Source organism: Phoenix dactylifera, chromosome 18, assembly GCF_051530095.1.
Source record: "Phoenix dactylifera cultivar Ajwa chromosome 18, Ajwa_hap1_PhDact_Kaust_v1.1, whole genome shotgun sequence".
NCBI classification, from domain to species: domain Eukaryota; kingdom Viridiplantae; phylum Streptophyta; class Magnoliopsida; order Arecales; family Arecaceae; genus Phoenix; species Phoenix dactylifera.
Window position 1 is genome coordinate 8,562,658 of NC_143207.1, and position 22,929 is coordinate 8,585,586.

The following is a 22,929-nucleotide window of genomic DNA, read 5'->3' on the forward strand; positions in this document are numbered from 1 at the left end:
AAGAGAAAAAGAGAAAGCACGGGGAAGAGAGGGAGGGAGACCACCTATGGCGGGGAAGAGAGGGAGGGCGGAGGCCGGGGGCGGCGAAGGCCAGGGGGCGGGGGAACCCGCAGAGGCGCGGCGGAGGCCGAGGCCGAGGTTTTTAATTTGGGGCGCGGCTGTGGTTTTTAATTTAGGAATTTTAAGTGAAGTCGGCAAATCGGTTGCCAAATTAAAAATCTTAAAAACCGATTTGCCGACTTCACTTAAAATTTTCAAATTAAAAACTACGGTGAAACAGGGGACGCGGCCGCGGCCTTTGCCTCCGCCGCGCCCCTGCGGGTTTCCCTGCCCCCCGTTGGGCTTTGCTGCCCTCCCGGCTTCCGCCGCCCCTCAGCGGCTCTTCGATGGCGGCCGCAAGTGGTCTCCCTCTCTTCCCCACGCTCTCTCTCGTTCTCTTCTTCTTCTCCGGCTCCGGCGGAGAAGAGCTTTCCGATTCATACCGCCTGATTTCGGTACGAACCGGAACCGTACCGGTCCAGTAGGCAACCGGTATGCCTACTGGACTCGGTACGACGGACCTTGCTATACTCTACTGAAATTTTTTTTCCTTCCACATTATTGTCTTTTAATTTTGACTTAGGCATCAAAGGGTTTTCCATCGAAAACTCTCCGGCAACCGGACTTTTTTCGGGCCACACATGGAGGAGAACCATCCCTCGCACCTCGGTCAACCTGCTCAGCTTTGCCTGTAGCCGACCTCAGGGTTGTTCGAGCTGCACTTTGACCTCAGCCTAGTTTCGGCGGCAACAGATTGGCGCTAGAAGGACCACCAACCCCAGCAACATTGGCATCTATCGAAGGAAGAGACAACCAGCATGAAGTTACGAGGAACCCTCGGCGCATCGCGTGCTTCGCAACGCCACGCACCGACCTGCTGAGGGTAATGATAGAGCCTAGAACCTACTCCACCGGAACAATCTGTCGCTCTTATGGACAATGAGCAGTTCAACCTGCTCGCTCAACAGGTATAGGTGCTGCAGCAGGCAGTAGAGCGACCGGAGATGGTCCAGCCAGAATTTGGCCAACCCAGCCACCACTCTCAATCACCGGCTCATGGCATACGCATAGTCAGCCACCGCCCCTAATATGCCGAGATTTGGAGCGATCTCACCAGAGCTGGCATACTCGGCGGAGCAATCCCCACTGGAATGAAAAATGACATACTCTGAGCTCCCATTCTGATGAGGACTTCGTCTAGAGCCTCTCGCCTGTTCGCCACATTGAGTCTCGTCTTGACGGGATGCCGACCTCGATTGGATAATCGAAAAAATGGGCTGACAGATTCGGGCCCTTAGGGGACATGCTTCGAGGGCCAACAATGACCTCACTTCTCCTTGGAGCCCCTCTTTACCAAGCAGATCATGGAGGAACCGATGCCACATCGGTTCAAGATGCCCTAGATAGAGCCATACGATGGCCCCTTAGATCTCCTAGGCCATCTTGAGAGCTTCAAGGCTCTTATGATGCTGCACGGAGCCACCGACACCGTGCTTTGCAAGGCATTTCCCGCAGCCCTTCGCAAAGAGCCCGATTTCATTCAGTTCTTCAAGTAGCTTGCTCGCCTCTTCACGACCCACTTCGTCTCTAGCCGAAGACAGTGTCATGGCTCGGATATACTATTCGACATCAAGCAGAAGGAGAAAGAGTCCTTTAGGGACTATATTTGCCACTTCAATATTAGACGCTGGAGGTCCACGACCTAGATCAGTCGATCGCGATGTCAGCAGTAAAGAGCAACCTACCACCGTGAAGCTTTCTTTTCTCCTTGGAAAAGCGCTTCTCCATCGACTTCGTGGAAATGTTGGCGCAAGCTAACAAGTACACCAATGTAGAGGACGCCATGGCCTCCTGTCGTGAGTCTGCTAGCGGGAGACCCCTCCAGGAGGAAAGAGAGATGCGAGGGGCGAAGAGAGCAAGGAGTGTCTCACCTCAGCGCAAGAGGGGCTCGCAGCGGCCCTAGAGCCCTTCTTAGAAGTTTGGGAAATATACCCCTCTAATTGCCCCGAGGACACAGATCCTTATGAAAATCGAAGGCCGAGGCTATCTGCGCCCACCGCATCTGATGAAAGACCCAATAACCAAGAGAGGTCAGAAGAAGTACTGCCGCTTCTACCAAAACCACCACGACATAGAGGAGTGCGTTTAGCTCAAAAATGAAATTGAAGCGCTCATTTGGCGCAAGTGGCTTGACCGGTACGTGCACCCTCGATCAGGCCGGTAAGCACCCACGTCGGCCTTTGATCCACCATCTTTGGAGTCGATCGACAATCGTCCGACAACAGGCATCATCAACAGCATTACTGGCGGACCTGTCGAGGGTCTAAGTGCCTCGGATAACTAGCTCATCAAAAGGATGACCATCGAGCGGCCATAGACCCTGCATGTGGGTGGGTGTTGGGCCCGGGAGGTGGTGGGACTAGTCCCATACTCACCAGCCCTGGTGGAGTAATCACGGAGTATGCTTTTCGGTTCATATTCTCCATCTTGGACAACGAAATTAAGCACGAAGCGCTCATCACCGGACTCAAGTCTTCAAAGGACTTTGGAATCCAACAATTGAAGGTCTTTGACGTACTGGTTGGGGTACCTCGGCAATGTCCTGATCCCATGGGCTCGGAACTCCGACAACCCTCGTGTCTTTAATCAGTGAGGTCCTTTGTATCCCTAACTTATCTCTAATAATTTTTTTTTGTTGTTTTTCTATCTTTCAGATCGGATGGTTGCGAAAAACGTATTTAACTTGGGTCACTCTGGGGACGCCTGGGCTCCAACAGAGGAGACACCTCGAGGAAGCTTGGCACCTCCTCAAGACCGGCCCCTGCATCGAAGGCTTGGCTTGCCACTCGACCTTCCTAGGTCGTAAATGGCCCAAACAGAAGGCTGGCCTCTGTGTCGAAGGCTTAGCTTGCCACTCGACCTTTTTAGGTCATAAATGGCCTAAGTAGAAGATCGGCCCCCACGCCGGAGGCCTGGCTTGCCACTCGACCTTTTTAGGTCATAAATGGCCTAAGTAGAAGATCGGCCCCCACGCCGGAGGCTTGGCTTGCCACTTGATCTCCCCAGGTCATAAATGGCCCAAGCAGAAGACCGGCCTTTGTGCCGAAGGCTTGACTTGCCACTCGACCTCCCTAGGTCGCAAATGGCTCAAGCAGAAGATCGGCCCCTACGCCGAAATCTTGGCTTGCCACTCAACTTTTCTAGGTCGTAGATGGCCCAAGCAGAAGATCGGCCTCCACGTCGAAGGCCTGGCTTGCCACTCGATCTTCCTAGATTGTAAATGGCCCAAGCAGAAAATCGGCCCCCGTGCCGAAGGCTTGGCTTGCCACTTGATGTTCCTAGATTGTAAATGGCCCAAGCAGAAGACCGGCCTCCGTGCCGAAGGCCTGGCTTCCCACTCAACCTCCCTAGGTCATAAATGGCCCCAATAGAAGATCAAGCCTGCTCGGAATCCCTCCCAGATCTCAATCCAAGTATGCCTTTGGGACCATGGTTCAGATGAAAGGAGACATCCTGGTCCGACTTGGGACTTTCTTCAGCTGAGCTCACTCAGAATTTCTTAGAAACTGAATCCTAGAAAGATCGACCGAGGAGCCCAAGATAGGCTGAAGCCCCTTAAGGGGAAGAGCTCGGTGAGACGATCCAATCTCAAATCAAGAAGTGGTCGAACACAAGTAAAGGCCAAGTCAGGTACTTTGGAAATTTCTTTACTGTTATTATCTTTCAGTGTGTAAATTGACCTCGGCAGAAACCGAGCTAAAAATAACTACAATGGAAGGTCGGAGTTCGTCGCTATGGCCTAGACTCAAACAGAAAGCAGGTGACAGACAGAGACCAAGTCTGGTACTTTGGAAAATTTCTTTACTTTCATTATCTTTTAGTATATGCATTGACCTCGACAGAAGTCGAGCAAAAGGAGTTACCAGAAAAGGTTAAAGTTTGGGGCAACGATATGAACTCAGACAAAAAGCAAACAACAAGGATAAAAGTAAAGCTAGAGGCTGGATAAAAGACGAGTACATTGAACTCGGTTTATCCGAGCGAGAAGAAAAACAAACAAAAAACATATATGGAGAGGCGGGGCTTCACTCCTTGCCCTTATCTCTATCACCTTCGCCGTCGCCGTCGGCGTCGCCACCTTTGCCGCCGCCGCCTTTGTGTATCTGCCTTTCTCTGGCGTCGTTGTCATCGAGGCTGGAGAAGTGGAAAGAGCTGCTGAGCTCGGGCCCGACATGCTTTGAAGCCCTTCTCAAAGGCATCGGTCACATTCTTCAGGGCCTATTCTTGGAACTCCTCCAAGGCGCAATACTTCTTCAACATCTCTGCAATCCCCGCCTCGACCCGAATGGCCTGCCTCCTGGTCTCGGCGGCCCGCTCTTTGGCCTCGGTAGCCTTCCGTTTGGCTTCAATTAGCTTTGCAGAAAGCTCCGCGACGTTCTGCTTGGCGGCCTTGTATGCCCCCCTGACGGAGGACAGCTGCCTCTCCATGATCATGGCTTCGGTCCGCACAGCCGAGGCTTGGGCTTCTGTCGACTCAACTCGGTCTTCAGCTGTCTTTGCCCTCTGTTCGGCTTCTCGAGCCTGCTCCTCGACAGCCTTCTCCCTCACCTCGGCCAGACGAGTGTGCTCCTCGGCGGCCTCTGCCCTCACTTTGTATTCTGTGATGCTCCTCGAGAGTATCTTGAACCTATCATGCAAGCAACTGACCTCGAGTGCGTGCTGAAAAGAAGAGGGGGAGTTAGTTGTCAAGAAAAATGACTTAATGAATATTTATGAAACCTGCCTGAATAATCGAGGCAAAAGCCGCGTCAAAGAACTCGGTGGGGTCGAGGGAGCGTATGAGCTCCTTGTCGGCTCGGAACTGTTTGTTTTCGACCAGCACCCTCGCCACTCTGAAAGACTCCAGAGCTGAGTCGGACTCCTCGACTGTCCATTCTGGGAAATGGATCCTGCGGGCATGGGTTGGGGCTAAAAGGCCCCCTCGGCTGAAGCAAACAGGCTCGGATCCGATCGAGCCAAGGTGCGAACCTCGGGAGACGGATGGCGTGGGGGCAGAACGGCCCCCTCTGGATGGGGTGATCTAGACGGCTGAACGACTTCTTTGGGGTCAAGTTCTGCAATCTCCCCCCGAGTTACGATCATCTCGTGGGAAACTCCTGGAATCAAGGTCTCAACATCGACCTCGATGGTGGTCTCGGCAGCCCAGGCCGAGGAAGATTTCCCCCTCGACTTTTTCCACCAAGATGTCTAACCGTCAGCAGCCGCTGCCGATCTCTTCTTCATCTTTCTCCTCTCAAGGCTTAGTGCAAGATCGGTCTTTATGGCGACGAGAACTGCAAGACCAAGGACAAGACGTCGGAGAAGGATGACAAAGAGAACAAGGTGGCAAGAGAGAATACAAGGAGAAGGATCGAGCAGCCAAAGGAGTGAATACCCACTAGAAATGGAACACAGGGGATGCCGGAGTGAGGGATGAAAGACTTCATTGGAGCACCACCTGGGAGCTTGGACAATCGAGCACCCGAGTGAAGAAGCAAGCGCAACAAGGGGTGGGGGCTGAAGGATGAGGACACCCTTATATTGAGGTGCATACGGCCCCGATCAAAGTGTCGATCAACTACTGCGGTAGATCGCACCACATGTTACCTCGGGGTATGGCACGGGCAATCCGCCGGATCGCTGCTTTGATAATTTTTCAAGCGAAACGCTGTAGTGATGATGTCTTGGGACAATCTAGATACGACGACGCTTCGAGGAGATGAATCGACTCATTTATTGCCCACGACGAAAGTCTCGTCCTTGATCGAAGTAGCGGCTTGACTTTCGTCGCTCGAACTGAGATGTAGCTCGGCCTCAGAAGTGGGGGGCAAAAGTTGGGAGAATTGTTAGATACCTCAACCTCAGGCTAGATCTGCTCCCTCGACCCCGGACAAAATCGAGAATGGCCTCAGTCCCAACCGAGCAGCCAATCAACCGAAGTGAGCAACCTCGATCCCAATTGAAGATCCATCAGTCGAGGAGAACAATTAATACATGTCAATAAGGACCGACGGTCCAAACAACCGACAGCTCTGGCGGCTCACAGTTGCAGTAGTATCATGGCCTACGTCCCATCACCCATCGCCCATGCAGACTGACACCCATGCCTCAGCCATACTATCGGCTGTTATTTGACCATTATTGCATGCCCCATCAGGCTAAATAACGACAAAATGAGCTCTCCTATATAAAGGGGCGGCCTGGGGGACCTTTGGTATGCATGCAATATTACTCATGGAGCCTACACTTTGCTGAAACTCTCTCTCTTCCACACTGCTACCTCCCGATTCTGACTTGACATCGGAGGGTCCTCCGCTAGAAACTCTTCGACAAGTGGACTTTTTGTAGGCCACACACGGAGAAGAACCACCCCCCGCACCTCGGTCAGCCTACTCGACTTCGCCTCCAGCCAACCTCAGGGTCGTCCGATGCATTCCGACCTCAGCCCAGTTTCAGCGGCAATAGATATGAATGACAAATGGAAATCCATAAATCTGATGGCAAATAGACTGTTTTTGGTTGTAAGTTATCTTTTGGTTACCGGTAATTATGGAAAGTTGCAGTCTGGATTGGGTTTCTTGCATACTTCAAGGTCCTTGTATCACATCACATGGTCATTTCAATTATTAAATTCTGGTCCAGTCGCTCATTTGTTTTTTTGTTTTTGTTCATGACTTGGCTTTACAATGTTTTGATGGGTAAAATTGGTTTTGCCTTGGTGCATGTGTACCATTTTTAAATATGTAATTAGTACTTTTTCTTTGTGAATACACAGTAACCAATCTTGTTTGCACTCCACTAATATAAGCTGAGCAAGTGATTATACAGTTTATTTTTGAACTAAGTAGAATAGGTTTGTTATTTTACAGTCCAGATGGAAAGTCCCTTGTATTTCTATCTGCAAAAACTGCTGTTGATAGCGGTGCACATTCAGCCACAAATTCACTTCATAGAATTGACTGGCCTGCCGACAGGAAATTGCAGTCCTCTTTAAATATTATAGATGTGGTAAGATCTTGTCTGTTCTATTTAAAAACTCAAGCTTCTTGTTACATGACTTGAAATGTGTTCGCAAGCATGTTATTATTATCTTACTGAATAATTGGGAGAGGGATACTAAAATAATGAACAATTCTTATAGACTATTCTGAAATGTGACTTAGTGGCTTATTATCAGGGTCAGAATTCAGGGCCCCGCACCTGTATTCCATTGCCCCCTATGGGCAGATATCTCTGGTAGGCTATCCCTGATTCTTCAGGGTTTTTGGTGATTAGGGCTGCAAGTTGATTGGTTTGACGTACTTCCAATTCAAAACTGACCTGAAAATGACCCTATTTCAGTCCAACTCAAGGTCATGTGTATCAATTTTGGGTGGAAAATATGACCTCCTTTTACATATAGATCAGATATGGATTCTCAGGGGACCTGATCCAAACCCTAACCTGCCTGAGATTGATACACTATACACTACACAATCCTCTGAAAATTTTGAAACTATTGTGTTTGTATGATGACATCAACTTGTACTGTCGACGACAGTTTATATGGATGGTTGTAAATCAATCTTATGTGGAACAATGTCTGTACTATATCTCATTTGTGTAGTTGAAACCTTACATTTGCCAGTTCATTTGTGGTCAGTGTAGTAAGAGACCAGCCACCTATGGAAGGCAATGTTCTTAGTACAGACCATAGAACACTCATCCTAATAATGAATGAAACAAAAGGAGATCTGTGACTGAAGAAGTCTATACGGTTATTCCCCCATGGTCTCCCTCCCTCCCTCCTTTAAACTTCTCCCTTTTTTTGCCTCTACCATCTATATATTTCATCTCTTTTCTATCTTTTGTTGTTCCCATGAGGATTCTAGAGTGCTGCATCAGTCATATATACTTTTGGCAGTATCACTTTTTTTAGCTCAAGTAGATGGAATAAAGCTTGTATTCTAATGTACATAATTTTAAAAAACATGTGGTAGGTTCGTGTTGTTGTGTGCCCTGAGGATGGTTGTTTCCCTGGACTTTATTGTTCCAGCTTTCTCTCTGATCCATGGCTTTCCGATGGACGTACAATGATTTTGTCTTCTGTATGGGGTAGCACCAATGTAATACTTTCAGTAAACATTTTGAGGTAATCAGTGATTACTCTTTACTTGCAGATAAAGAGCTAAATTATCCTGTTTAAATAGTTAAAATGCAATTTTCTGCTACAGCTGCGAAATATCACGTTTAACTCCCAATGACTCGAGCTACTCATGGAATGTTCTTGCACTGGATGAGGACAATATTCTTGCTGGTAAAAGTTCATATCATGCTGTTGTTCAAGTGGAAGGGCAGTAAACTTAGTTTTCACTTATCTTTTTCTTCTATTTTCAAGTGTCAAGCAGCCCTATAGATCCTCCTCAAATCAAGTATGGATACCATACTGGTCAGATGGATCAATCAAACACGTGGAATTGGTTAAACATTTCAAGTCCTTTTGTGAGATACTCTGATAAGGTTGTCTTTCTCAGGTTCTTGGACTCTATATTCATTGTCTGCATTTAAGGAATTAAAATTCTTACAATGTTAAAATTAAATTTTCTTCTTATAACAGGTGAAATCTTTCCTATCATCACTTCAGTTTAGTATAATGAAGATTCCAGTTAGTGATCCTTCAGAAATCCTTTCTAAAGGTAACAAATAAACACAACATTGTTGTTCTTATGTTGAATTAGTATGATTCTGTGCTGCTATGCATATATGGTAGGCAATTTTTAAGGTCCATGCTATTCTACCATGATGCATATGGTTATATTTTAGTTGTTTGCTCGTTCCATTCTAGTGATGCATGTTAGTTAACTATTTCATGTTGAAATAAGTTAACTCCTAAGAAAACTGCAACAGTTTGGCATCTGATGACTGGTAGCACATTATAAACAGTATTATGAGTTTATGACATTAAAGCTTGGACAGCTGTAATGGCATAAGTAGACTACAGCTCTTGAGAATATGGTTTGAGGAGTGAAGGAAACAAATCAAGTTAATGTTCAAGACAATTATCAGAAATTTCTAAGAATTATTGAATCTAATGACGGATGGAGGCAATAAGTTTATGCAACAATACATTTGAGAATTTGAGATAACTGCATTGTGTGTCTCATGTATCATGCATTCTGTGAAACCTCACAAATTTTCAAGTATTTCCTTTATATGTATTGTACTTATACTCTACATATAAAAATCATAATACGACCATGTACATTGTCATTGTTGTCAAGTACATCTACATCTCCAAATGTGAAGGCATTTTTAAGCATCTACATCTGATGTCTTCTGTTTCAAGTTGGTCATGAAATTTGCGATAACATGGTCGTAATGGATCTTCCTGAAAGATGCAAAACATGCTCAACATTGTTGACTATATAAAACATATAAATATGATCAATGAGAGAGATTTAGGGTTACTTGTTTTAATTATATCTATAGTCCAGCTTATTAAAGGTAATTTCAGAATCTTTTGTAGTAAAGAAAACTGTTTGCCTCTTTGCTATGCAGATTTGTCTGTTGTGCAATGTTTTTTGTTTCTTTCAAGTGTTTAATGATGTATGTTAGATGGCTTTCAATTCTCCATTGTTAGATTAGCTATAAGAACAGTAATCTAAGTAATCCATGTAAATTGCTATGGCTATGGTTCTTTCAAATAATGCAAGGCTGTACAAACACCATGTACAAACTTTTTTTAACAGTCTCAGTCTCACAATGGATTAATCATCGGGTGTTTGTGCAGTAAAACAAGAATCGTGTAGTAACATGTCTTTTTCATGAAGGCCATGAGCTGTTTTCTACAATTAATGTAAGAATTTGACAAGATAATTGATGTAAGTGTCAGATAAATGATGATCAACCTCAATATGGTTCATCAGCTCATAGAGAATTGGAGTTTTTGCAATCTGAGTTTCTAAATTGCATGTTAGCGATCATAGTGCATAAAGGAGTACTAAATGCATTACCAACTCATAATATAAGGCAGCAAAGCCACATAACCTCCATAAAATATGAGATATTGAACTGAACTTTGCTTCGGCGCTAGGATGAAAGATTACTTCTACTTGCTTTTCTTGGATGAAAACCTACTCCAGGACACAGAAGTCTATACACGGCCAATGGATCAAGATAGTCTGCAAGACAATCTGTGTGCAAGTGTAAAGCTCTAATGCTGAGGTAGGAGAGAAACAATGATTGATGATTATGTAGAAGGACCATTTGATGCACATTAATTAGAGTAACAGGCACTAAAAGATTGACCCTTTCACATACTGCATGTGCAATTTTATACGTATGTGCTAAACCTAGACCAATCAAAAGTTAACAATATCAAGGGGAAGTGACATTACCATTTTTGGCATGAAGCTTTGGGTGAAGCTCCTTTGAGGTAGTAGTTTTGCATAATTTAATAATGCAGGCATTCACCCAGCATGTGAAACTAGACTATGGGTGCTGCATCCATGCTTTAAAAGGCTCATGTCAAGACTTAAAGAGCTTATGGTTTAAGGCAACATAACTAAAAGAAGTCATGAGGTGTTGCCTTAAGATTCTTTTGAAAGTGAGATGTACCTTCATAATTCTTTCAAAGAAGAGTCATTTCTAAAGACTAAAAAAAACATTCTATATATTTCAATAATTTGCAGCCCTCTGATGCATCACACCTAGAGCCGAAATGGAAGAAGCTCAAGAACCAAAACGGTAGCCTAGTATGTACCAGCAAATACAGTGGTGGCAACAAGTCTAAATGCAAAAGCATGAAGTTGGGTTTTCATAGGGATGAGCTTGGTGATAGAAGAACTTCAATGAGTTATTATCCTTAGATTGGGGTACTTGTTGAGAAGATGCATCAAGAATTGACAGAATCAAGGTTCGCTTACTGGTGTGGATTGCCCCATACTGGGCATATACTATACTGTACTAGTATCGAATTGAAACTTGGTATGAAGGGCGTACAGAGTCTTGGTACGCCGAACCGATCTTATACCAAGCATACCGACCTCATACCAAGCATACCGACATTGCACTAGCATGCTACTAGTATGGGATCCAGTATCAAGATGGCGAATATTGGATAGAAATGTTGGTGATGTTTAAATTGCTAAAACCCTTCTTGATAGATGGGATGAAGGGAGGATTTTATCAATACATAGTGACCCTATTTAAGGAATTGGGTATTACAAAGAAGCTACTACTCTTGGGACTAATGTAAAACTGGAGAGATTTGTCCATATTTGTCAAGCTGTTCAAAAGAAGGTGATCCAGGGACAAATCCACCAGTTGATCCAGTATCACTGTTGCATGAAATATGATATGCTATTTGAGCATCTTGATAGTAACTCCAGGCAAGGTTGGTCGAACCAACCCAAATCGGACAGTCGGGTTGTACCAAATCGGTCAAGAACCTAAACGATTTGGCTAATTAGGTCAGTTTGGCACATTTAAAGGCTTCTGAGCATTGGCTCGACATGTTCAAAGGCTCTCAACTCCCCCCCGATGCCCTCTGAGTACCTCTCTCTCCCCCTCATTCCACCATTATCAGAGCTTTGAAGCTCCATCTCTCGCATTGCTTGCCCGATTGATCATCCCACTCACCAGATCGTTCATCTTGCTCGCCATATCCTTCGTCCCCCTTGCTCGATTGCTCGTCTCGCTCACTTGGTCACTCATCGGGCTCTCTTTGACACCGATCAATGCTAATCGACGTCATCCAACGTCCAAGTAAGCCTCTTCACCTCTCTCCCACTTCTCTCCCTCTTTCGCCCCTTCGGTCCTCTCTCACTTCCTCCTGCTTCTCTCTCAATTTCGGTACGCTTCGGGATAGCACAGTATGGATCCGTATTGTGCCGAATTAGTCGTCGACCAATACGCCCTCCAATATCGGTTCAGCAAACCTTGACTTCAAGTGGAATGGATAAAGCAAGTCAGGGTTCAGTTCCATCAGGAGGATGTTGCTTGAGACCTTTGAAAAGATGGACAAGGTCACTAATAGATCGTATCACTTGCAATGATGAGTTAAACATACATGGACGGTAGGCATCCTGTGCATCATCATGTCGATTATGCAAGTCTTTGCTATAGCATAATTTATAGGAGACACCGAACCATGTGGGACTGTGGAGAATGTTGAAGGTCAAATAATGAAATAACACAACAAACATATCAAAGTGAAGTATTGGTGAGTCCTTTCATGTGGGAGCTGGTGTTATTTTATTATTTGCAAGGAAATAAAAATGCAGTTCCTACTCACCACTTCCTCATGCTTGAGGTGTCTAATGGCTCTTGGGGATGTCTTACTCAACAACATATACCTAACTAATAATATTTATTTATTAATTAATAGAAACTTGAACTGCTGAAACTTCCATTAAGATTTTTATCCAATTTATGTCAGATGCTATAAGTTATAGTTTGCCGTACCACCTCATACTGCCCAGTATGAGGCATACCATACCGTACTAGGAGAAAACCGATACAAAACGCAACTTTAAGTCGGTACAAGCCCCGTACCGCCCATTTCGAGGTGTACCGCCCTGTACCGAGGTGTGTACTGGTCTGTACCGAGGTATACTGACCTGTATTGAGGCGTACTGAGATAAAAATTGCGAAAATTGTTGGAGAGCTATTTCGGTATAGAGGTATATTATACCGTACTGTACGATAAAGTACCGATATGGTATCCGGTACCGAGATTGCAGATCTTGCTAGTTGCTATAAGTTGTTGAGCTTTGAGTCAATACTAACAACTATTCATGTTGAAAAAAATTGCTGTCATTTTCATCTTCTAAATCCTTCCTATTTTCTGATATCTTTGTGGCAACATCACCAAGATCCTCTTTCTCTTATCCTTTCTCTGTTTTTGCGTATGCCTACTATGATGCCAACTATGACAGTGATAAACCATCAGTCTATTACCACCAATTTTGTCCTCAATAAAGATATTTTCATCTTGTAGAATGTTTTGAAAAACATTATTTTTTGCTTGGGCATTCAAGTGAAATTTTGGCTAATTGCTAGTACCCTTTTCAGAATTTTTGTTTCTTTTTTCTTTTTTCTTGCCCCTTTATTTTTAATAGAAGAAGTGTAGGCAATGGGCTACCCATCAGAAGGTAGCCGTTGCCCAAATATCCCCAAATATCCCTAACTCCCCAAACCCTGGTGAAGGTGGGATTTGAACCCAAATATCTAACACAACCACCAACAGACAACCAAGTCGGTAAGCTTCCACCTTCTTGTAGTGTGGTTTCAATACTTGTTGACAAGTCTCATGTTCTCTCTCCACCAAGGGTTAAACATAATTTTTGGTTTTGGTCTGATTGGATTGAAAGAGCTCTACGTAAATAATTTTTGATTGCAGCTTTGGCTTTTCAACCCAAAAAATAAATAAAGAAATCTAAATAATGAAAAGTATAAAATGGAAAAACTTCGTTAGGTATCATTTGGAGTATAGTTCTTTGTTTTGGTACTTCAGTTTACAGTTTTGGTTGTTCATGGTGGAACAACTCAAAAATTATAGAAGTTTTTAACAAAATAAAAGGATGAAATGATATTTCACCTTATAGTAAAGGGTAATGTCATATTATTACCAGAGATAGAGTAAAATCTTATTTTATAGTTTCTTGTAAAATTAACATTTAAGTATCAAGATGTATATGAAAGTAAGTATGTGTAAGGTATAAGTTTGTTGATCATAGGCTATAAAAATCCAATACCATCATATCAAGCACCCAAATACAAAATTATAAATAATAAAGTTCAGACATCCCCTCTTTTCTATTTACAATATGAAATAAAATTAGGTAGATTTATTGTTTTGATATCTATAATGGTTTATTATTTAAATGAGATTTTCAAGAAACATAATGCAAAACAAGAAAGCACATCTGTCAAATATCTTTCACTAAAATAATCATAGAAGTAATAATAAATTATTTTCTTGATTTCTACAAGATTTGTTGCTTAACTTTCAGTCTCTCATGAACATAATTCTGTTTAGCCTATATTAGTTTAACTGCCGATATAGAAAGTTGGCAAGAAAATTTTACCATTTGAATTTTTGCAAGCAGCACCCTAAATTTCAAACTTGTCGAAATTTCTAAGTTTAATCATAGGAAATGCTTCTGGGAAGTTGTTAGCACCTGATAACTATGTCCTTCCTCCAAAATTAAATAAGTGAAGAAATGACCTAAGAAATGACATACTTGTTGAAATATAATGAAAGAAATTAAGAACCATCCAAAATGGCATTTATTACCTGTACTGCTGTACATCTTCTAAATTTACTAAATTAACCATAATGGTCACTTTCCATTCTTTAGGCCAGTAGCTAAGTTCAAGAAAATCTAGCCAAATAAGGGATAGTGTTTTGAACCGGCCAGAACCACTGAAACTACTGGAACTATTTGTTTCAGTAAAAAGAATCCAATTCTGGCTGAAACTTCAATTTTTTCTCTTGACAAATGTTCAGTCCCCTCCATCATGATAACTGGAGTGTCTTTCAGATTACTAGAAGTGGAGTGTCTTATGAGAGTGGTCGTTTAGTTATTATTGTTTTGTTGAGAATTGGCATGCCTTCCCAGTTGCTTGCATTTTTTCTGCAAACTAGTTTGCTGAGCTGTTGTCAAAATTAGACATTATTTAGCATTTTCCGCCTCACTGGTTCTCTGCATAATCCACAATGTTGGAATATTGGGGGAAATGGAGGAGGGTAAGCAGGGAGTGTATTGAAGTACATAGAACTATACTTTGTCTTTGATCTAAATAAACTGATATTTTGTGTAGTTAGTGGTATGTTACCATGGTGAGTGTACCCATGCAGGCATCAGCATGCACCCGAAAACATGTACAGGGACGTATAGAAACTGCGCATGTAGAAGTGTTTAAGTAGCCACTCCGAACTTCTTTTCTTATTCAATTCTCCTCTTCTGTCATAACCATATCCATTGAGCTTGCCTTAACTAATACTTGTTTGCCACTCAAGTCGTACATCAGTTCTCAAACCTGCAAAATTGAATAGGCAGATTTGGAAAAAAAGGGGGAAAAAAAGAAAAAAACAGGGATGCATATGTGTTGGGGAGGTACGGGGGTACGGCTAAAGATGTTTTAAGTATTTTATTTAAAATTATGCCGAACTTGATCTGCTGAGGTTCATGATAAGATTTAATGTCCAGTCTAAAGAGGATTCCTTAAGTGTCCCATGGATAGTCACTAACACCCCATTGCTTGCTTTTGGAAGGGATTTTGAATATGATAACTTTGCTGATCCAGCTTTATCTGACCCCATTAAACTGGACTTTGTGTTGCTGTCAGCAAGAAGCATAGTTTTACTTATCCAATTTATTTATCTATTTAAAGATTCTATATTCTTTATATTTAGTATTGTATATTCCAAATATCCCTATTTTTAAGTATTATATTTTACCATATTTAAGAGGATTCTGAAATTTGTCTTGGAGTTTGATATGCATGCATGTTAAAGAAAATCCTGTTATTTGCAATCTTTGTTAATTATTCGACTTAATGCAGGTGCCAGAAAACCATATGAGGCTATTTTTATATCGAACAAAGAGAATAAGATAGATGGTGCGCGCAATCCACTAATTGTAATTCTTCATGGTGGTCCACATTCAGTTTCATTGACAAGCTACTCTAAGTCGTTGGCATTTCTCTCTTCACTAGGCTACACCTTGCTTATTGTAAATTATAGGTGTAGATTTACTCTTCTTCTGTACCTGTTTATTCATTTGTTCATACAGTGGTTTAATATTTTATGCTAGGCTAATTTTTATGCAAATTGACCTTTCTAGCTATTATTATTTTTCTAACAATTGTTTTCAGAAAGAGAATGATTGGTTTTCATTTCTAGTGGATGTCACCATGTATCATTGTGGAACATTGATCCATTCATAATTCTGTAAATGAAATGACTGAAAATGACTCAAGAGAATCACTTCTTTGTTTATGTTATCAGCAGATAATTTACAATTAGTCAATGAGAGTTTTAAGGATGATTAGAAACACAAAATATATTTTCTATTCTTCAGATCAGGAATTGAAAAATCAGTATGAGAGGCAACAAGGCAAGACGAGATGGAACATAGGTAGAAATCATAGAGGTTGCAATCTTGCAAGGTTAAGTTTTGGAAAAGAAATAGGATAAATTCACACATCTGAGTGTTGTAGAAATGGACAATGATGGTAGATGTGTGGTGAAACCTGAACCAAATTAATATTAAGGAAAGCTTAGGAACTATGAAGTATCATAATTAGTGGAGAACCAGTTTAAATGTTTGCTTGATTGCCACTATGTTTTAACTGAATTTAATAAAGAAGGGTTTGATTCAAGCTGAATAGTTTGATTAGAGGGAGACCCTAAGAGAAAACATACAATTTGTGAGATCAGACACGAGAAGATTGTAGTGAAAATTGCGAACCATTGTTTTGGAAAACAACTGGGTCTCTACGACAGCCCCTGCTTCTCCATTAAGGACTCAGCTAAGAGCATCTTCTACATGTTGCCTCGCCTTTCTAGTGGGTGCAATTCTACCTCCTCCTAGGCAAACTAACTGATCAAGTTTGAATTGTTCTAGGGTATCAGGTGGGGCAAAGAGGAAGGATGAATTATGACATTCCCTAATACCCACCTTCTGTTTCAGTTCAAGTCTTACACAATTGTGCCCCAGCATCTTAATTTGTTGCAACATACAGGTTTCAATTATACTTTTTTTTCTTTCTGATTTTGTGTTATTATCAGTAAATCAGTATAATTGCTTGTTTCATTAACTTGAAGTATCAAGTTATTTTACCCTTTTTTGTTGGGGGATGGGAGGTGGAGGCTTGGATGATCAATTTATATCATTGTATAGCTTTTTTGGTAGTTGGGACATTGTCATTATCTTATGTTACATTAAATAGGTGTAAAAACATTTTCTTAATTTACATTTTAAAAAGTTTGCTGATATATTTCTAAGTTTCCATGTAACTACTATTAGCTAATTTTGTTTTTTTACTCGACCTAGGTGCATTTTACCCAAAAAATTATCTCATTCCTTCAGCATAATCTATCCTTTAGCTGCCCATTTAATATGTAGTATTTCAGATATTATTGAATGATAAATAAGCCTAATGAAGCTGATTATAATGGTCTTCATCTTGTGGTTTTGGTTATCATACCGTGGGAGCATTCGAAAAGGAGACTGTTTCGATTTTTGAAGGATTTAAGGCTTGCTTGATATGCATGTTATGAACAAAATTGGTGTCCTAGCACATATATTTATATATAACATTTTTAATAAGGATGGACATAATTGAATTTAGTTAGCGACATTTGCATTTTTGCCCTTATTTTGCTCGACAAAGTCAATTACCATTTTGCCTTGTATTTTGTCAGTTACATGCCTCGGATCCCATTACCATAAATAACAAATGTATTTCCATTTATTTGAGATTGTATTGTTTCAGATATAGAATGTTTGCTTTTTCCAAAATGATATGTGAAAATTAAAAAATTTATATTTTAATTGGCAATGCATATCAAAAGCATATTGCATCTATAATTCGTACTATTTTTTAGATTTAATTCGTACTATTTTTTTAGATTTTAGATTATCAGTATATTGTTCGAGCTCCACCTATGTACCCTATGCACTATCCTATACTAATGCATATTGAGTTGAAATGCATTGATGTAGGTTGATACATAGCAATAAGGACCTGAAACTGAAACTTGCTTTCTTGGACAATTTGTACCCTTCCTTTGTTGACCACCTTTTCTCTACTCTAGATGATTTGGAGCTCTTCCCCTTTAATTTTTTCCTTTAATCCTTGTTTTATAAAAAATTGAAGGCCCAGTCTACATATCGAACATGATAACAACAGTCATGGTTAGTTGTACTGCTGCATACTGCCCCATACCGAGTGTACTAACCATACTATTACCAAACCAAGACTCAATATGAGGGTTGTACCAAGTGTCGATACGCCAAACCGACCTCTATACTAGGCATACTGATACTGTACCAGCATGGTGCCAGTATGGGGTCTGATATCGAGACTGCGAACCTTGACAACAATTATTGTTTTATATTGGCTAGAGGTTAGGAATCAAGGTAGCTGACAATATAAACTTTTTCGCAAAACTATAGAATACACAAGCTCCCCATATTATCAACAATATACATACAAGTTTAGAATACTACGCTTTTTACCTTTGATGTCTATGCATATTTGCATGTCCCTGTTGTTTTTTATCATGAATTTTTAGGCTTTCATGTGTTGCTATATCAAAATAGTTGCATAAAGTCAGTTTATATGAAAAATTATGAGAAATAATGCACCTGTCAATTTGCAGTTGTTACGGAACTCTTGGATGATTTATGATACTGTTTGTACAGTGCAACAAAGAACAATGTTTTTTTGTTTGAACTAATATAAAGAAATTAAATTTGTTTATGCTTAAAATTGTGGACCTATAAATGTAATGTACCATTTGCGAACCTTTTATAGTCTTCTATACCTGTAAGTTTTAAGATCTGCCAAGTGATACCATGATATTGTGTGTTTCTGTGTACATATGTATGTATCTACATATATATGTATTTATGTACGATTGTTTATATAGGACTAGGATCAAGTTACACCTGGTATCACTCTTATAGAGTTACACCTTTTTTGAATTGGACAATGGAAGTCCCACATCGATGATCCGAGTCATTGGATGTGATCTACTACTTGTAAACAGCTAAGATACCAAAAATCATATGATCCAGAGAACTATAGTCTATGCATCAGGTATTCAAAAAACATACATTATTTCATGTTATTTAAACTTATCCAATTTTGACCACTTTTGTTGAGGCTGGGAGTCCCCAAAGAAGTTTAGAGGTAGTATATCGCATCCAACTAGCTCGGATCATAGTTGAGGACCCTCATCATCCAATTCAAAAAACGTATAAGCTGAACTTGACCAATGTATACACATACATACATGCATACATGCATGCATCCGTGCATACATACATCCATACACACATGCATAATGCATGCATCCATCCCCTGGATGTGTGCATCCATGCATTCATGCATACATATTTTGAGGAAATTTTGTAATATTGTATACCAACAAGAGTTATAAGATTCAAAAGTAATGTCTTTCATTGAAACATTTGCTGTCTCAGAGGCTCATTGGGATTTGGAGAGGAAGCATTGCAATCTCTTCCAGGGAAAGTTGGGTCTCAGGTACTTGTCCAGTTGTCCTCATGCTCTGAAATTTGATATCTATATTCTTTTGTCAGAATTTAATGAGGATATCCTATATCACCTCATTTCTTATGTGAGCAGGATGTGAATGATGTACTTGCAGCTTTAGACTATGTCACTGGAAAGGGACTAGTGGATGCATCTAAAGTAGCTGTTCTTGGAGGTTCACATGGAGGTTTCTTAACAACTCATTTAATTGGCCAGGTTTAGTATGCAAAGATACTTCATCGAGATGTTGAGGTTCACTAGTTTATTTCTTCTTGATACACCTCCACATTTTAGTACTTCACACACATCAAAGGCTATTTGTACATGAACTGTCAGGTAGTTTCCTTGCATGAATGAAACTAACAAGATATCAAAATGAAAGTATTTTTCACTCACAGTGTTTGCATTTGAGTGATTGATGATGCATAATTTGCATCATTAATTTGAACAAAATGTACTGTACTATATATATTTTACCAACACAATTTGGTTCTGGTTTTCTCCAAATTCTACAATATAGTCAACCTACCGAGTTATTTTGTTTCCAGTCTATCGCTTGTATGAATGACTTAAGATTTAAATAAATACTTTCCTCCATAAATAAATTCATAAATTAACTTACTCATCAAAGAGCCTTCTCTGCATGGTTAGAGGCTGCTTCAAATGCTTAACCATATAGATGTTGGCTTAAACCTTTAAAGTGGTTCATTAATCTGCTTCACCATTTGAACAATGATCTAGTTGATCTGAAGCTTCAATGCATGCAATTTTTGATATATTTGATATTTTGATTATTAGTCCTCTTATTAAGATATCATATCTAATATGATGTAATGATGATGTAAGGACAACTATCGGTCACGAAGTGTCACATAATCTATAATTTGCTGGATGAGTCTAAAATTTATGTATACTAAGATTATAGAAATGTGGTTTTTGCTGTTCTCATTCTCAACATCAGCTTCTTTTCTCATAGTAAGCAACCATTCTTTGAGATCCATTAATGAGAAACCGCCACTCTATTTGAGTAAATGTTATTCACCTTCTCCTGTCCCTCTATATCTAACTCTGATTGTTTTCTTATTTCTGTAGATGTTTGTTCGTGCACAGGCTTCTATTTTTCAGCCATGGCATCCAAAAATCTTTATCGCATATTTTGTTTGATAGTTAATAATTTATTCTAAATATTATTTTATATGGCATTCATTTTTATGTTGTATATGTTTTTCCTACCGTTTAATGCTAAGACGGTTTAAAATAAATAATATTACTGTTAAGCTTGAGGATCAGAAAGCTTCTAGCAAGCATTTGACTGTTTTCACAACCATGCAATAGGATTTAGAACATTTAAAGATCTTGAGCTTAACTACCATTCTGTCATGTGTAGAGGTGTGTTTGGATATAAGAAGGCCTATATGTAATTGATGAGATGTAATTGGGCACCACCCTCCCTGCAGCTCCTCCCCCACCCACCTATAAAGAAAAAAGAAAAGAAAAAGAAAAACATTCCTTGCTCTTTCCACCTCCCACCTATTCTTCTTTACCATTTTTCTCTTATCATTTGTCACATCTGGTATTAATGAGTATTCTCATCATTTGTCAGTTCTTCTTTATACCATTTTTCAGCTCATAAGGCTCCTTGCTGCTTTTTATAGACTAATAATTTAAATAGTAAATATGTTAATATATGCTACCAATAATTTAATGTAAAACAGAATGTAATTTAGACTCTTTATTATAGTACTGTCTGATATCTCAATGACCCTTTCATGAAATGTGGATATGAAATGAGTCATCGTTTTCAAATCTCCAACTCTTTTTTCTTCTTCCAAGTGTAAAATATGCATGCCTTCTAGATGTCTAGATGCAGGTCTTTGTCCTAGTTAATTCTGCTTAAAATACTTGGTAATGTACAATTTATTAAAAGTTAATGGAATTATCTTGCAAATTCATATGTCCTAATCTTTTCATTCATGCAGGCTCCAGATAGATTTGTTGTGGCAGCTGTCCGAAATCCTGTTTGTAACCTATCATTAATGCTTGGTACTACTGACATCCCTGATTGGTGTTATGTAGAGGCCTTTGGGTCAGACGGAAAAAGTTACTTCTCAGAGGCTCCTTCAGCTGAATATTTAAGTCTCTTTTATAGCAAATCTCCAATCGCACATATCTCAAAGGTATGTTCTTATCAGTCATTCTGCTTTTAGTTAATTTCTACAACCAATGGTGAAATAGAATTTTATGGTTGACCTCGGGATAGAATCCAAGGGTTCACTTCAGGATAGCCCATCATGTTTCTTCATTATGGTGATTTTGTTGTCCTTTTCCTTTGTTTGCCTGTAGGACAAAAGGGGAACTACATAAACTGTAACAACTTTGCATGCTCTCCTCTTCTGTTGAACTTAAGCTCCTTCTCTTCCAAAGATTCATATATGTTATGATATCAGATAAGTGCAGGAGATGAAAGATGGAACCAGAATGAAACTGCTGTTCTCAGTATTATCCCTCCTGCAGAAGAGGGGTGACTTACAAGGGAAGAGATAAACAATTAGAAGATCTGAAGAATGTGATGCCCAATTTTTTAGTGGTTACATGATGAACATGATAATATCATTATTAAATTTCAACAACATTTATGAAAACTGTACTTCCATAATAACATTATGACCCATAACTTTGAGAAAATAAATTCAAACAAAACACTTTCATTCAGGAAGATGGGGCGCGGAGGGGGGGAGGGGGGGGGGGGTATGCTTAATATGGCTGGAGATAGATATTTTAAGAGAGTTTTTTTAATTAGCAATAACATATTTGCTAATTTGATAATAACTGCAGGTTAAAACACCTGTCCTTTTCCTCTTGGGAGCACAGGATCTTCGTGTTCCAGTTTCTAATGGTCTCCAGGTACAGATTTGGTGTTATTATATATTTTTCCTTTTACGGCTGGAAAATTGAAGAATCTGTAAAAGTTAGTGATTTCAAGCAGATTAAGCAATATTCATTTCTGTGAGAAAAATAATGGTTCACTTCCATTAAACAAACATAAGAATATTGCTTCTTTCCTAACATGTTGAGATTAACGAACCTCAAATTATGGAGCAGCAGAACCCACCTCAATCATTCAAAAACATAAATTTTTGTTTGGAAACAAAACAGGTATCTAGGGTTGTAACTGAGCCGAGCTTTTTCAAGCTTGAATCTGATCAAACTTTGTTGGAAATTATTTTCGAGCTGGAAACTTAGGATCAAGCTTGATTTGTTTATTACTTGAAGCTTACTATCAATTGAAGCCCAAAACTGCCTACTCAATTTGCTTGATAATCTTATATCAAGCTGAAATTAATTGCAACTTGAGTCAAGATACTTTTAGTGGTGTTCAAGCTTGAGTTAACATTTAACTGATTCAAATGATTAAATTTACAAAAAATAATATTAAACATAAATCTAGAAAATTATTAGATATACTAGGAAATGTCGAACTAAAACATAATAATTTAACGAAGTCATAGAAAAAGCTATGTATAATAATATATTAGTATTATTTATATGATATTATATTATATAATATTTTCAAACCTTATT

General features: G+C 40.2%; 1 protein-coding gene across 4 annotated transcripts in view; it reads left to right on the forward strand.

Annotated features, from left to right (window-relative positions):
• AARE (acylaminoacyl-peptidase-like protein) overlaps positions 1 to 22,929 on the forward strand; it is a 29,087-nt gene that overhangs the window by 5,167 nt on the left and 991 nt on the right. For all 4 annotated transcript variants that reach the window (XR_015974745.2, XR_015974746.2, XM_039116603.3 and 1 more), the window contains exons 7-16: positions 6,948 to 7,086; positions 8,058 to 8,209; positions 8,292 to 8,374; positions 8,456 to 8,577; positions 8,675 to 8,753; positions 15,628 to 15,808; positions 19,278 to 19,338; positions 19,441 to 19,563; positions 21,327 to 21,524; positions 22,183 to 22,251. Coding sequence is in view for 2 of the 4 variants with exons in the window: in XM_039116603.3 (XP_038972531.2) it covers positions 6,948 to 7,086; positions 8,058 to 8,209; positions 8,292 to 8,374; positions 8,456 to 8,577; positions 8,675 to 8,753; positions 15,628 to 15,808; positions 19,278 to 19,338; positions 19,441 to 19,563; positions 21,327 to 21,524; positions 22,183 to 22,251 (1,207 nt within the window). In the remaining 2 variants the exon portion in view is untranslated. The remainder of the gene's footprint in view (positions 1 to 6,947; positions 7,087 to 8,057; positions 8,210 to 8,291; positions 8,375 to 8,455; positions 8,578 to 8,674; positions 8,754 to 15,627; positions 15,809 to 19,277; positions 19,339 to 19,440; positions 19,564 to 21,326; positions 21,525 to 22,182; positions 22,252 to 22,929) is intronic.